This window comes from Arabidopsis thaliana, chromosome 5 (assembly GCF_000001735.4).
Source record: "Arabidopsis thaliana chromosome 5, partial sequence".
In the NCBI taxonomy this organism is placed as follows: domain Eukaryota; kingdom Viridiplantae; phylum Streptophyta; class Magnoliopsida; order Brassicales; family Brassicaceae; genus Arabidopsis; species Arabidopsis thaliana.
The window spans coordinates 17,816,796-17,831,573 of NC_003076.8; the positions used below are offsets into that span (position 1 = coordinate 17,816,796).

Below are 14,778 nucleotides of genomic sequence, written 5' to 3' on the forward strand. Positions count from 1 at the left end.
TAATGTTTGGTATATATTAAGACTTTTTGGAAATATGATGGTCCACACAAAGAGGTATATTCGACTATTCGTAGATTTGCGAGAGGATCAAACTTTTCGTCGTAAAATGTTTACCACCGTTTTATTTGTCTGAAACTGAAAACAACGAACAGTGTCTATTTAATTAACCAAAACGGCAGACACAAATCTCTGGGTGGAGCCGATTTCTACGGAAGTCAACAAAACGCACCGTCGCTGCAGATCACTACCTCCTCTTTCTTCCTTAACGAAAACGAAAACATTGAACAGAGAGCAAGAACAAAAAGGCACGAAAGCAAAAGAATTCTCAAACTCCTGAGAAAAATTCGAGCTCCGTGTGATTAATTAGGTAACGTATTGCTCGATCTTCAGATGAATTTGGAGTTTTGCTTTCTTCAAGCTTATTCTATTTTGCGAGATTTTCGGAGAAATGATAAATTAATTGATGTTTTTGAGTTTCTTCCTGATCTCGATGTGTTCGAATGTAATTAGATTTGAGTTGCGATATTGAGAGATCTCTGTTGTTTGAATTTTGAATTTGGATCTTCCTGATGTGGTTTTGCTTCTTCAACGATGGGGTTTATCGTTGCTTTCCCAATATTTTACTGAGTTCTTAAGCTTACTCGTAAAGTGATTATCTGCTAGGTGTTCTTCTGCAATTGCTTTTGATTCAATGTCCTCTTTGATGTGAAGTAATGCTTAATCAATTCATATTTTGCAGTTTGTGTTGGTAAACTTCAATCAGATGAGTTTGATGATGAAAGTTTAGAAGAGTGTTTTTGCTTCCAAAGCAAAATAAAAACAAATGAAGCGTTTTGTGTACATTAACGATGATGAAGCTTCAAAAGAGCTTTGTTGTGATAACCGTATATCTAACAGAAAGTATACGTTATGGAATTTTCTTCCGAAGAACTTGTGGGAGCAATTCAGGTAACGATGATTCATTTCATTTAGTGTTCTAATGTTCTTATATCTATGTTACGTCTTTTCTGATCAAAATGTTCTATCTTTTTCTTTTTGTTTCAGCCGGTTTATGAACCAGTACTTTTTGTTGATTGCTTGCCTTCAGCTATGGTCACTTATCACCCCTGTGAATCCTGCAAGTACATGGGGTCCGTTAATATTCATATTTGCAGTCTCTGCTTCCAAAGAAGCTTGGGATGATTACCACAGATATCTATCAGATAAGAAAGCAAATGAGAAAGAAGTTTGGATCGTGAAACAGGGGATCAAGAAGCATGTATGAATCACTTTTGCATGATTTTTTCATGGCGATTGATTTTTAGGTGGTGATAGTTTGTGTTAATTGTAGTAGTATGTTGCTTGTAGATTCAAGCACAGGACATACAAGTTGGGAATATTGTCTGGTTGCGTGAGAATGATGAAGTTCCTTGTGATCTTGTTTTGCTTGGTACCTCTGATCCACAAGGTGTTTGCTATGTAGAGGTAGGTAGACTTCATGTATATGATTTATGTTACAATTTAGTTTCCAGGTTGGTGGTGGTAGCTTTACTTGAGTACTTCCAAATGTGCTAAAAGTTAACTCATACATGCAGACTGCTGCTTTAGATGGTGAAACTGATCTCAAAACAAGAGTGATACCCTCAGCATGTGTGGGAATTGATTTAGAATTGTTACACAAAATGAAAGTAAGACTTCTTGTAAATAATCATATCGTTCCTGGCTTTCCATACTATTTCCTCTTATCAGATTTTATATTAAGCTGTCTATGTTTTCAGGGTGTGATTGAATGTCCTGTTCCAGATAAGGATATTCGAAGATTTGATGCAAACATGCGCTTATTTCCGCCATTTATTGACAATGATGTCTGTTCTTTAACCATAAAAAACACTCTTCTTCAGTCCTGTTACTTGAGAAATACAGAGTGGGCTTGTGGAGTATCTGTCTATACAGGTAAATTTACCTTATAAAATGTTTTTTCTTTTCTTGTGGACCATGTGTTCTGTGTTCTTATTATCTCTGGTCAGTCGTACGATTGTAGTTGATCTTAATAAATGCTTCAACAATTTTTCATACTATCTATAGGCAACCAAACTAAGCTTGGTATGAGTAGGGGTATTGCTGAGCCGAAGCTTACTGCTATGGATGCAATGATTGATAAACTGACTGGAGCAATATTCGTTTTCCAAATTGTCGTTGTTCTGGTCCTCGGTATAGCTGGAAATGTTTGGAAAGATACAGAAGCAAGGAAGGTTAGAATTCCTACCTAATCCTCATACAATCTCATGACCATAATAAATATTTTACCCTTGGTTTTGTATGCTTGGGGCATTTCTGAGCTATACGAACTCTGTTGTTGTTTCAGCAATGGTATGTGCAGTACCCAGAGGAAGCCCCGTGGTATGAGCTGCTTGTAATCCCTTTGCGGTTTGAACTCCTATGTTCCATCATGATACCCATCTCCATTAAGGTAGTTTAAACTTCCTTTCTATACTATCTGGAAATTCTGGTAACTCTCTTACTAGCTCTGGAGTGAGACATAGAATGCATTAACCGACTTCTTGGCATGTGAAAGAGATATTGGATTGAAAATTGGGGCTTAATGATCATCGTTAATTGAACAACATCGATCTTGATTCCTGAAGATAACAAAATTATGAGCAAATTAGCATGCCTGTTTCTACTAAGCATCTGGTTGATGTAATGTGGCAGGTGTCTCTAGATCTCGTTAAGGGTCTTTATGCAAAATTTATAGAATGGGATGTAGAGATGATAGATCAAGAGACTGGTACAGCATCTTATGCAGCAAAGTAAGTTCAGGACAGAGGCAGACTACCTCAGATTCACCTGCTTTGAACACGTTAGTTTCATAATTTTTTGTTGCATTATGTGGCTTTTTGTGCATGGCAGCACAGCAATAAGCGAGGACCTTGGGCAAGTAGAGTACATTTTGACCGACAAAACTGGAACCCTGACAGATAACAAGATGATATTTAGAAGATGCTGTATTGGAGGCATATTTTATGGGAATGAGAATGGAGATGCTTTAAAAGGTTTCAGACTTTTTTTTTTGTGTGTATTATGTACTCAGTTTTATGCTTTCCCAATTTGTGTCGATCATCTTAATTTATACATTGTTTGAAGCATGTGCATTAGTGACTATGCATCAAAGAGGTATTCTTTCTTACTTATCTTGATTTATTTTTTCCAATCAGATGCACAACTTCTTAATGCCATCACCAGTGGCTCTACAGATGTTATCCGATTTCTTACAGTGATGGCCATCTGCAACACAGTTCTACCTGTGCAGAGGTAAATTTGAACTTCTTGAAATCTTCACAATATCTGTTTTTGGAAAATTTAACTTCTGCATATTTATTCTGTTTGTCTAGGAATTTTCATTTAGTTATATTTTTTGGGTTTCCATCTGACAGCAAAGCTGGAGATATTGTTTACAAGGCGCAATCTCAGGATGAGGACGCTCTTGTAATCGCTGCTTCAAAGTTGCATATGGTCTTTGTCGGCAAAAATGCCAATCTTCTAGGTAATAGCATCTAATTTTCATTTTTGCTCTATATGGAATATGTACCTAAAAAGTAGTTATCATTTGTTTTTTTCTTCCTCTTTATTAAATGCAGAAATCAGATTTAATGGTTCAGTAATTCGCTATGAGGTACTGGAGATTCTTGAATTCACTTCAGATCGAAAAAGAATGTCAGTGGTAGTGAAAGATTGTCAGAATGGGAAAATTATACTTCTGTCCAAAGGTGCAGATGAAGCAATCCTTCCCTATGCACGTGCTGGTAAGTTGATGTATCTCTTATTAATATGAGACGAGTAAGTAGTATTCAACTGAATGTGCTTAGAGCTGATGGCCGTTAACTCTCCACTAAACTTTTAGGTCAACAAACCCGAACTATTGGTGACGCCGTAGAACACTATTCCCAGCTGGGGCTCCGAACATTGTGTTTGGCTTGGCGTGAACTTGAAGAGAATGAGTATCTAGAGTGGTCAGTGAAGTTTAAAGAGGCTAGTAGTCTTCTGGTTGATAGGGAGGTAATTGAAACAATTCTCTCTTTCTGTTGTTCACTATAAGCGATTATGAAGTATGATTAGTTTGAATCTACAGCTTGACTGGCTAAGTCGATGCACTTGCTTGATGTTTTTCTCATGTTACAGTGGAGAATTGCTGAGGTCTGTCAAAGGTTAGAACATGATCTTTATATTCTAGGGGTCACTGCAATAGAAGACCGCTTGCAGGTAAAAATTTAAATGTCCAGGACTAGTGAGGTTCACAGTGTAATATAATGTAGCACCGTAATAGGAGAGGAATGTCTTACATAGATTTTTGCCTTATTTATTTAGGATGGTGTACCAGAGACGATTGAGACACTTCGAAAAGCAGGGATAAACTTTTGGATGCTGACTGGAGATAAGCAGAATACAGCTATACAGATTGCTCTTTCATGTAATTTTATCTCCCCAGGTAAGTTGGGATCATTTTCTCTTCTTTGTTATTTGTGTTAGAAAGCTTTGCCTATTACTACTTATCATACTTTCCTACCATAATCATGTTTATATCAGAGCCTAAAGGCCAACTTCTGATGATTGATGGAAAAACTGAAGAAGATGTTTCTAGAAGTTTGGAGAGGGTTTTGCTTACAATGCGGATTACAGCTTCAGAACCTAAGGTTCACCTCAGCTAAATTTCTTGAACTGTTACATCCTTGGAACAATTTCCTCTCACCTGTATCAAAGAATAATTTTGTGGGTCGTACAGGACGTGGCATTTGTTATTGATGGCTGGGCTCTAGAAATTGCTCTGAAACACCATCGCAAGGATTTTGTTGAATTAGCTATACTTTCTAGGACAGCCATATGTTGTCGCGTCACACCTTCACAAAAAGCCCAGGTACCCCACCCAACTTTAGGTGCTATAAGTATTCGATTTTCCTAGTACCAAGTGGCCTTCCACTGCTCATCTTATTTTCTGTTTTGGTTGAACTTTTGGCTCGACTTTACAGTTAGTTGAAATCTTAAAATCCTGCGATTATCGAACCCTTGCAATTGGTGACGGTGGGAATGATGTAAGAATGATACAGCAAGCTGATATTGGGGTCGGCATCAGCGGAAGAGAAGGGCTGCAGGCAGCAAGAGCTGCAGACTATAGCATTGGAAGTAAGGAATATATGTACATAATATGTATCTTCAAGCTAATACCAAGGAAACAATTTCTGATTGGTTCTTGCTGGACTACTCTTTGATTGCAGGATTCAGGTTTCTAAAAAGACTGATTCTTGTTCATGGGAGGTATTCATATAACCGGACAGCATTTTTGTCCCAGTATTCCTTCTACAAATCGTTGTTGATATGCTTCATCCAGATTTTGTAAGTTTATTATCTCAGATATGTTCTCAGTAGATATCATTCAAGTCGTTCATGAAATACTGACAACAGAATCTATGTAGCTTCTCGTTTATTTCAGGCGTTTCTGGAACCAGTCTTTTCAATTCAGTTAGCCTGATGGCTTATAACGTTTTCTACACCAGTGTTCCTGTTCTTGTTAGTGTAATTGATAAAGATCTTAGTGAAGCATCAGTGATGCAACACCCTCAAATTTTGTTCTACTGCCAAGCGGGAAGGTATGCTTGATTAATAGTGTCTAAATCTGGTTTCACTATATCTGAAGTCAACTGTTCATACGTTTATGCATATTTGTTAATTTCATTTTTCTCACGATTCAGGCTTCTGAATCCAAGCACATTTGCGGGTTGGTTTGGCCGATCCCTTTTCCACGTGAGTACTGTCATTTCAAATCTACTCAATTGAGTACAGTTTCTTCACTACTTCAAAAGTCACAAAAATTTACTATGCAAACTCCACACCTAGTTAGAATGCTTGTAGTAACTTTTTTTTCTTCTTTCTTCCTTTTTGTTCATATTCCCTTGTAATAAATCTGAATTCTGGAATCTATTTGCAGGCCATTATTGTATTTGTAATAACCATACACGCCTATGCTTACGAGAAAAGTGAAATGGAGGAGCTTGGAATGGTAGCTCTGTCTGGATGTATATGGCTTCAAGCTTTTGTTGTGGCTCAAGAAACCAAGTAACAGCTCCTTGTCCTTGTGGCGACGCTCATTTAGTCTCATACATCGCATTCAAATATGCATGTTCACGATAGAAACACTCATGCTTAGTGCTTATTCTCTCTTCTTTATTCCCTTGCTGTGTGTTACAGTTCCTTTACGGTGTTGCAACACCTTTCCATTTGGGGAAATCTAGTCGGTTTCTATGCAATCAACTTTCTCTTCAGCGCAATACCGTCATCGGGAATGTACACCATCATGTTCCGCCTCTGTTCTCAACCTTCTTACTGGATAACAATGTTTGTGAGTATAAAAAAGTCATCTCCTATCATCTCCCTATATATAAGTCTCCCCAGAAACAAACACCAATTAATTGTTTCTTTCTCTTATGCAGCTCATAGTTGGAGCAGGCATGGGTCCTATTTTCGCATTGAAGTACTTCCGCTACACATACAGACCCAGCAAAATCAATATACTCCAGCAAGCTGAACGAATGGGTGGTCCAATACTGACACTAGGAAACATCGAAACGCAACCAAGGACCATTGAAAAGGACTTGTCTCCAATATCCATCACTCAGCCCAAGAACAGAAGCCCGGTCTATGAGCCATTGCTATCAGATTCTCCAAACGCAACACGACGCTCATTTGGCCCTGGAACTCCATTCGAGTTTTTCCAATCACAGTCAAGATTATCATCATCCTCTGGTTATACCAGAAACTGCAAAGACAACTAAAAAGCTTTTTAATTTTTTTTGTTTCTTTCAAATTTTTACGGTTCCGTGACGTTTGTGACTTTTCTGATCTCAATGGTAAATGCAGTCCAAGTCGCGGGTATTAACAAGAACTTGATTTATACAGCAGCCAAGAAAACACATTGTCTTGTCTGCAAAAAAGATCTTATTTTATTAATTTATTAATCTTTGCGAGGGAAAACCAAATGGAATACCTCTGCAACAGTATCTGAAGAAAACAAATGGGTACTCATGGTATATATAATATATAACTCAGATGTTACAATCTCGATCTACGTATAAATCTCTTCCCCGGTCTCCGCCTAGACCGCCCGGTTTCTGATAGCTTTATATCCCAATCCTCAACATTCTTCGGAATATAAACATCAAATAAGATTTGGCCTAGAACTCCATTGGGCTTAACCGATTCATTGGTTTGAGTATTGGACAAACAAATCAAATCTTGTTTGTGTTCATCTTGCACATATCCGCCGTCTCTGCCCACGTAGTAACCTACGGTGCTAGGTACGAAGAAATGATCGGTTGTGACAAGTGGAGTTCCGTTGAAGCTTCGGTTAAGACCAGAGGTTGATTGCCCCAAGCTCTGAATTGGCTCTGTTATCTCATCATGACATGTTCCTTTCATAGCTTCTCTGTCAAGACTTCTCGTCTTCTGCGAATAAACCGACGCTGCTTTTGACAAGAACTCAGATACAGCAGCTTTATAGTCGACCTGGTTATAACGATAATGACCTGAAAACATTGTGTATGAATTAATGTTAAGATCACAAAGAACTTATTTTGGAGAGAAAAACACCACTAACTGTTAGTATATACTAACCACAATGAGGGGAATCATTCCATTTTACAAGTTTTACATTTCCTCCTAGTTCTTGGAGACGTGTAGCGAAATTGTGTATAGTTTGATAAGGAGCAAGGTCATCGTTTTCAGAGCATAGAATGAGATAAGGTACTCTCATGATCTGCATTCAAAAACATAAATGAATGCAATGAGATACGAAATCAAAGTCGAGACTCTTTCTACCATTTCATAATATGAAAACAAGGCTCTTACTATAGTAGAGTAAAGAGTCTGCCAGTACTCGGCTCGCTGTGATTCAAACCTGTTGAGAAAAACATAATCGAGACTCGAAGCAATACCATTCGCTGCCCATACAAACGGTTTAGGTGGACTAGACATTTTAAGCGTAGTTGGATGAACCGCTAATCGAGCTCCCAAGTCGCTAGTGAAATCCACAGGACATGAGTCATAAATAAACCCTGAGATGCAGTTTCTAACCAATCTACAATCATCCTGAACACAGAGAAATGAACCAAAACCCATTAACCTAAGAATCATCAAGATAAAGACAAGTCTAATCATTAACAAGAATGAAAACAACAAGTGCATACCGGATTTAGTCCCGTTTCGCATGTTCCTTCAAGTATCTACATATATATACATAAAGAAGGATCTTAGTTACACACTTGTGGAAAGAGATAACAAAATTCAGAAAAAATGGTGAAAACAAAAGCTTACTTGAAGAACTTTATACATACAAGCATTAGGACCACCAGAGAAAGAAGCAAACACTAAAGGAACTGGCTTTGCTTTGAGCTCCTATAAGAAGACCAGAACTAACATAATAAGCTTATGAGATCAATTAGGTATCAACAAAACAATAAAGTTTCAACCTTTTTACCTTGACAAGTTCAGAAACAACATTAGAAGCTAAATCTGCAGCTTTATCTGGAAGAAACCTATATGAATCAAAAGAGAATTCAATTTATGAAACAGAGAGATTAGAAAACAGAGAGATGAGAGAAGGAGATGAAAACAAACATGTTGAGAAATTGAGAATGGCAAACGAGAGAATCCCAAAGAAGAGAAGAATAGAGATCGACATGGTTCTTTAGATTGCGTTCTTCGCTAGACATCCAAGCGAATACCACAACGATCGCTTCGCTTTCTCCTCCGTTGTTGTTTTTCTTTCGCCAGTAGTAATTTCCTCCAATTCCCCACATATTTTCTGTGTAAATTAGGGTTATTTTTTTGTTGTGGAGAAGATGATTGAAGAAATCTTCAATAGAGGAGGGTTGTTGACATAATAATGAAAGGGCACAAGCTTCGAGCAGAGAGACGTAGAGGAAGAAGATAGAACAGATCACTATCGTTCGTTATCTTTTGTCTTAATTAATAATTATTATATTTATTAAGATTTTAATTAGGAAATTAAAACTACATAATTGTTATTAACTGCTCGGCATGAATATTTGTGTTACTATTTAGAGTTACATGATGATGTGTTCATCGAAAAACCGGCTTCACGCTAGTAGTCTTGGCCATTTTCTTAAACATAATATCATGTCCAGGATCACACAATATCCACCATCATATAGTTGTTTGTGGAAGTACTGTGATAATAACTCTAAATAATAACACAAAATAAATTCATAACTTTGAAATAATTGAATATAAATTTTAAATTTTCGCAAAATAACTCATAACTATGCTAAAATATTAAATTTTAACAATGATTGTACTCACCCTCATCGCATTATCGATTAAACTACTAGAGAGCAATAGAAAAAAAAAAAAAAGTTATTAGATAATCTTATATTATATTATAATGTAAATGTTTGAAACTAATTTTTCAATAATGCTTTGACAAAGCTTTTAATTAATTATTTACATTTTTTTATTAGTTCAAAAATAAAATAAAAAGAATAACTCAATTTTGCTAACCATTATATTATCTATATTAGTATTAATTTAACTAATTTTAGTATTTATTTATTAGTATAAGAATTAACTAGACAAATAAATAATTTATCTGTTTTATTTAGATACTTTATAATTATTCTATTAACATCCGTAACTATTTGATGATGTTTTAGGTTGTGATTATTTTTTAGGTTTTACCAAAAATCACAAAAATAAAAACTAAGCTAGATTCAGCGTTCAACAGTTACAAATATAATAATTCAACTTAATTTAGCTAAAAATTACTAAAATTTAGTCAGTTTCATTGGTTACCATTTAGACTCAATCATACATGGGATATTGTATCTGTTAACTATACGCGGTACAACACAATGTCATTTGGAACTTGATGTCATATACTGTCTCTTCAAGAAATTTATTAAAAGCAATGTTTTTTACAAGCCTATGCATCGGCATCATGAGTTCCGTAACATTGCTATCGTCCATTATAGAAAAAAGATTAATTCCCCATTGAATCGATATGAGGAAATAAGGAATTACAAAGTTTCAACACAACGAATTAACTCCTATCTTTGGTGCTTCAACCATTCGTTGATTGGCGTCTTCAGAACTCTTTCAGATCTTTGAAAGAAGTCAAGAAATCTTGATGATTAGTTATGTGTCTTACCCTCTTACATTATGTCCTCATATGGCGTAAATGTAATAAATTTCATAACCTTTTTCATTCATCTTAACCATATGTTTTAAGTAACCAGCATCACAACTCAATAACACAACAATAGCTAGAAATGACATCATCATTTTCTAAGCGTAAAGATCTTTCAATATGTTCTCATCGGCTGTTTGGGAACACTTATTCTCAACATTTAACTTAATGATGTACGAGTATAAACTCAACCCTAGATGGTGTCGATTAAATTTTTATTGTAAATATATATATATATATATATATATATATATATATATATATATATATATATATATACTTTTTGCGTAATTGTAATTAAGTTGTACATGTTTTGCTCATTCAACAAAAACAAGTGTGTTACTCACGTTAAAAAACACGTTACAAGATAAAGCACTTCGTCCCAACCCCTCCCTCAATTTCACTATAACAAACACCATTAAAGATTTTCACGGCAAAAATGATTGAACCAAATTGGCGATCGTCTATCCCCTCTTCAATATGGCCTACCAAATTTTTCTCAATCTTTACTCAAAAAAAGTTCATAATGACAGTAATTAATCTCGCGATTTTTTTTTTTTTCATAAACAAATCTACAATAATTCTAGCAATAAAAAAACAATTACTTTTAACATTGGTTAGAAGACAAAACAAAATCTCTAAATTCTTTTTGCTTTGCCATAAAAAATAGTCTACTCTAATGATAAGTTATGTATTTTTACAATAGGTAAATAAAACACCTACATGATCTATCGATAAATTTTATTGATGGATTGCCAGTTTCTCATGGTAAGTCTATGATTATGGTTGTTGTGGATAGGCTGAGCAAGGCTTCTCAGTTTATATTTGGTCTCATCCTTATAATGCGATGACAATAGCTCATCATTATTTGGATAATGTTTACAAACTTCATGGTCGTCCCAAATCTATAGTTAGTGACGGAGATATATAAGGTGTTTACTAGTGAGTTCTGGCAAGAGTTTTTTACACTATAGAGCATGACTTTGAAGATGTCAAGTGCTACATCCACAGTGTGATGGCCTGACGGAAGTGGTCAATAGATGCTTGGAAACTTACTTGCGGTATTTGTGCAATACTCAACTGCTTTTTGTGGAGTAAGTGGTTGGCGTTAATTGAGTATTGGTACAATACAAATTATCTCACTGCCACTCACTTGACACCTTTTGAGGCGGTTTATGGAAAGCTCCACCAGTTCATCTATCGTATTTACAAGGGGAATCCAAAGTCGATGTGGTAGCTATATCATTGCAAGAAAGGGAAAATATGGTGTTGTTACTTTGAATTCAAGCTATTAGCTGCATATAAAGAGCATGTGTTTAGCTCATTTCATCATTATCGCATCATCTCTAAACTTGTGAACTCTGCTATAATGATCTTCCTTGGATATTTGGTTGGGTTTCTTTCATCTTGAGAGCTAGCTTGATGATTGAATCTGCATTTTATGAACGTTGTTTTGAACTTTTGATTAATGGATTATACAGATTTCTCGTGTGTTAATTTACTTGTTTGTGTTGAATTATTGGATTGTGGAGTTTTCTATATTACATGGGGTTTCAAAAACCATGAAGCTAATGGATCGGAATTGTAGAGCTGAAAAAATCCCTGAAAATTCGACACTTCAAGAACATAAGAGATAAATTTTTTTTTTTTTTTTTTTTTTTTTTTTTTTTTTTTTTTTTATAACTCTCTTCACATTGTATTATTCATCTACCGTAGTACCGTACGTACGTGGTCCTCACTCTCACATCTCAAAGAGTGAACACTCCAAAAGAAAAATCAAGAAAAAAGATGGGAAGTTAAAGGTACATGCATGCACCAAACTCTTCAACAAGAAGTAAATGGTTAGAGTTCCATGTACCATAATATTTAAATCCAAGCTTATTAGGGTCCATTTTATGGTGTAATTGGCCCACGGTCCTTTCTCCAAAAACATATGTAAATACATATAATGCATGATGGTGAAATATGTCTCCAAGGAGACATCTAAAGGACTCATCGACCCATCGAGATGAGAATGGGAACTAAGTATTGGTGGGTCATCCGGTCCACGTGACACCTCCACACCCCGACATACTTTGCTTTTGTATATTTGCTATTATGTTTATCTATTTATGTATATACATGCACATGATCACATGTACATATATACACATGTATAATTGTATATATATTATACCTAATTATACCATATCTATATGAGTAATGTACACCTCTATCTCTATGCATGTACAGCTGTCGTTCAGATAAGTATGTCTCCTAGGAAACAAGTGCTCTCGGAGTGGGGAAATTATATTATTATTATCGGACTTTTTAAGTTCTAGTGTCATAAAAATGAAGATTTTAAGATTTTGTAGTAACTAGTATATGATAGGAATAGCATATTTGCTCCACAATCAACCAACGAAACCTAACAATAACGTTATTCTCCACTATATATATACTCGACTCGAGGGACATAATGTTATGTTACAATTACAATGTTAATGTTTCACTTGCTTAATAGCACAAATATAGAGCATATACAATTCTTTGATGTACCGATTTAAATCTATGTAATTAATTAAGAATCAATTTTCTTATAGTAATGATTGTGGACATTAATGAAAAGTACTGTAGGCATATAACTACATCATCATTTTCTATTAAACAGAATATTTTGAAGTAAACATTACATAGGAATTCGATCACAATGTAGTAGATATTACAAGTTCCAAGAGATCAATATAACAATAGAAGTTATGGACTCTCTTATTTAACAAAAAATACAGTAAAAATATATTTTTAAAGCACGACATAGTACTACAGACTCTTAATTAGCTCTCGTGGAAAAAATCGTAAATACTTTTTTAATAAACAATGTACCACGACGGACCTCCGCCGCGGCGCCGCCGTATAATTATTCCCGTCGGGAAAGATCTCAAGTAGTTCACAGTTGATGTCATACTGTTCATGTCAAAAGATCGTTCACCCATCCTAGATCAAGATCGCCACTAGAACCGACTTCAAAGCTATTTTTATCCCTAGCTTGGGCCGCCGCAGCTGCAGCCACCGAGAAATCGCTTAGCCGGCCACCACGTGGTGTGAATTCATCGCCAAAGAAGCTCGACGGTGGTGGCTGAAGCTGGCCATGGAGGTAACTTGGAGTTGAAGAAGGTGAAAGAGCAAATCGTAGAGGACTACTCTGTTGTAATTGGAGATCTCTGTCTCCGACATCAAGCCACGGCGGAAGACGGTGGTGGTGGTGGTTGCTGCTTAGATTCGATGAAGCGATCATCGTCGCCGTGGAAATGGGCATGGTAACGGGAGACGATGAAGAAGCTGCAAGTGCTTCCGTGAGACTTAAGGAATCTAAAGAACTAATCAGTTCGTTTAGTACGGCGGTGCGACGGCGGCTCAGCCGTGAAAATGCATCGGCTTTATCAGCTGGAGACAAAGGCGGAGACGATGAAGGTGATCGTGATAAATTCAAGAGAGTACTCGTCGGAGAATGGGAACAAAACAAGCAACATCGATTATTTTTATTGCTTAAAACCGATGCAGGGGATGACGACGGTGATCCACCGCAACCACCGGAAATATGATTCTCCGGGGACGGTGGAAGAACTCTCAGCTGACGTGGAGAATGAGCAAAGAAACAAACTTTCCTCTTACAATGCTTACCGTCTTTACAAGCTTCCGTACGGTAACGACTCGGATGAAGCCAACACTCGAAAACCCCGTGAGCGAAACCGCATTCATCACCACGGCTACAATCACCGTGACGGCTAAACTCAGGGCATACTTCTCCGGTGTAGTGAAACCGGCGAGGGTCACGGCGACGAGCCTTTTCACCGGGATGAGAGAAAGGACAGTCGGTCCAGTCATGGCTACGGCTACGCGTGCACCGTCGGATCTTGAATTCGTACATCCGGAAATGGTCTCCAGCGTAAGGATCCTCAGAGTCAGAGTCGTAACAATAGTCTTTCTGTTCTTTATAGTCGCGAAGGGGACTTGAAACTGACGACGGAGACTTGGCGGAGGAAAGAAGCTTCCTCGGTGGAATATCCACCGTTGGTCTACTGATGTGGCCGGATTTGTGATGTTCGACGTCCATGTCTACGTGGCGAAAGATGAGAGAAAGACTTTTTATTATACTTTTGTGTATTTGTTTCCTATTTGGGTTTGAATGAGAGAGAGATAGGAAGAGATAAGTGTGGGATAAAATGATAGATGCCTAATTGTCTCTATATATATGCGTTAGTGGATACATCCATATACATGGTTTGAGATAAAAGATAATAAGACGTTGACAAAAAAATATCAAGGATGTTTTAGAATGCTAAAATTGCAGTGCTTCTATGGTGGACGTGGTTATATTCGTTTTTAGATATTTTGCTTAAGAACACAACAATTGATTTAAATTATGATTAAAAATAGTCAAAATATCAACATATGTATTGAATAACTTATTTTTTTGAAATAGATAAAATAAAATAAAAAGGAAACATATTGATATTAATTTATCCACATTTTTTTTTTGTTAAAAGGCTTTAATTTATCCACATTTT

At 36.4% G+C, this 14,778-nt stretch overlaps 3 protein-coding genes and 1 pseudogene across 6 annotated transcripts; 2 read left to right on the plus strand and 2 right to left on the minus strand.

Annotated features, from left to right (window-relative positions):
- Positions 1-108: 108 nt before the first annotated feature.
- ALA2 (aminophospholipid ATPase 2) lies at positions 109-6,913 on the plus strand. 2 transcript variants are annotated; one of them, NM_001203542.2, is made up of 25 exons: positions 109-367; positions 740-948; positions 1,045-1,258; positions 1,348-1,464; positions 1,575-1,667; positions 1,758-1,932; positions 2,065-2,231; positions 2,345-2,449; positions 2,692-2,789; positions 2,890-3,032; positions 3,195-3,291; positions 3,414-3,523; positions 3,618-3,782; positions 3,881-4,035; positions 4,159-4,239; positions 4,345-4,465; positions 4,564-4,670; positions 4,760-4,891; positions 5,004-5,157; positions 5,250-5,367; positions 5,448-5,621; positions 5,724-5,775; positions 5,960-6,087; positions 6,220-6,370; positions 6,462-6,913. In NM_001203542.2, the coding sequence occupies exons 2-25, from the start codon at positions 824-826 to the stop codon at positions 6,801-6,803; spliced, it is 3,324 nt and encodes a 1,107-aa protein (NP_001190471.1). In that variant the 5' UTR covers positions 109-367; positions 740-823; the 3' UTR covers positions 6,804-6,913. The 2 variants fall into 2 exon arrangements, with proteins under 2 accessions (NP_001190471.1, NP_568633.2); NM_123791.3 differs by having other exon boundaries at positions 233-492; positions 830-948.
- Positions 6,914-6,918: 5 nt separating this feature from the next.
- On the minus strand, positions 6,919-8,967 carry AT5G44250 (peptidase, S9A/B/C family, catalytic domain protein (Protein of unknown function DUF829, transmembrane 53)). Of its 2 annotated transcripts, none has more exons than NM_123792.4 (7): positions 8,644-8,967; positions 8,504-8,561; positions 8,341-8,421; positions 8,214-8,249; positions 7,876-8,115; positions 7,642-7,783; positions 6,919-7,553 (listed from the first exon to the last, which is right to left on the minus strand). In NM_123792.4, the coding sequence occupies exons 1-7, from the start codon at positions 8,823-8,825 to the stop codon at positions 7,081-7,083; spliced, it is 1,212 nt and encodes a 403-aa protein (NP_199238.1). In that variant the 5' UTR covers positions 8,826-8,967; the 3' UTR covers positions 6,919-7,080. The 2 variants fall into 2 exon arrangements, with proteins under 2 accessions (NP_199238.1, NP_001078706.1); NM_001085237.1 differs by having other exon boundaries at positions 6,950-7,553; positions 8,496-8,561.
- A 1,970-nt stretch (positions 8,968-10,937) lies between these two features.
- AT5G44255 lies at positions 10,938-11,497 on the plus strand (annotated as a pseudogene; the record flags this gene model as incomplete). Its single annotated transcript has 1 exon — positions 10,938-11,497.
- A 1,325-nt stretch (positions 11,498-12,822) lies between these two features.
- AT5G44260 (Zinc finger C-x8-C-x5-C-x3-H type family protein) lies at positions 12,823-14,541 on the minus strand. The gene has a single exon (NM_123793.3). The coding sequence runs from the start codon at positions 14,322-14,324 to the stop codon at positions 13,179-13,181; it is 1,146 nt and encodes a 381-aa protein (NP_199239.1). The 5' UTR covers positions 14,325-14,541; the 3' UTR covers positions 12,823-13,178.
- Positions 14,542-14,778: the final 237 nt, after the last annotated feature.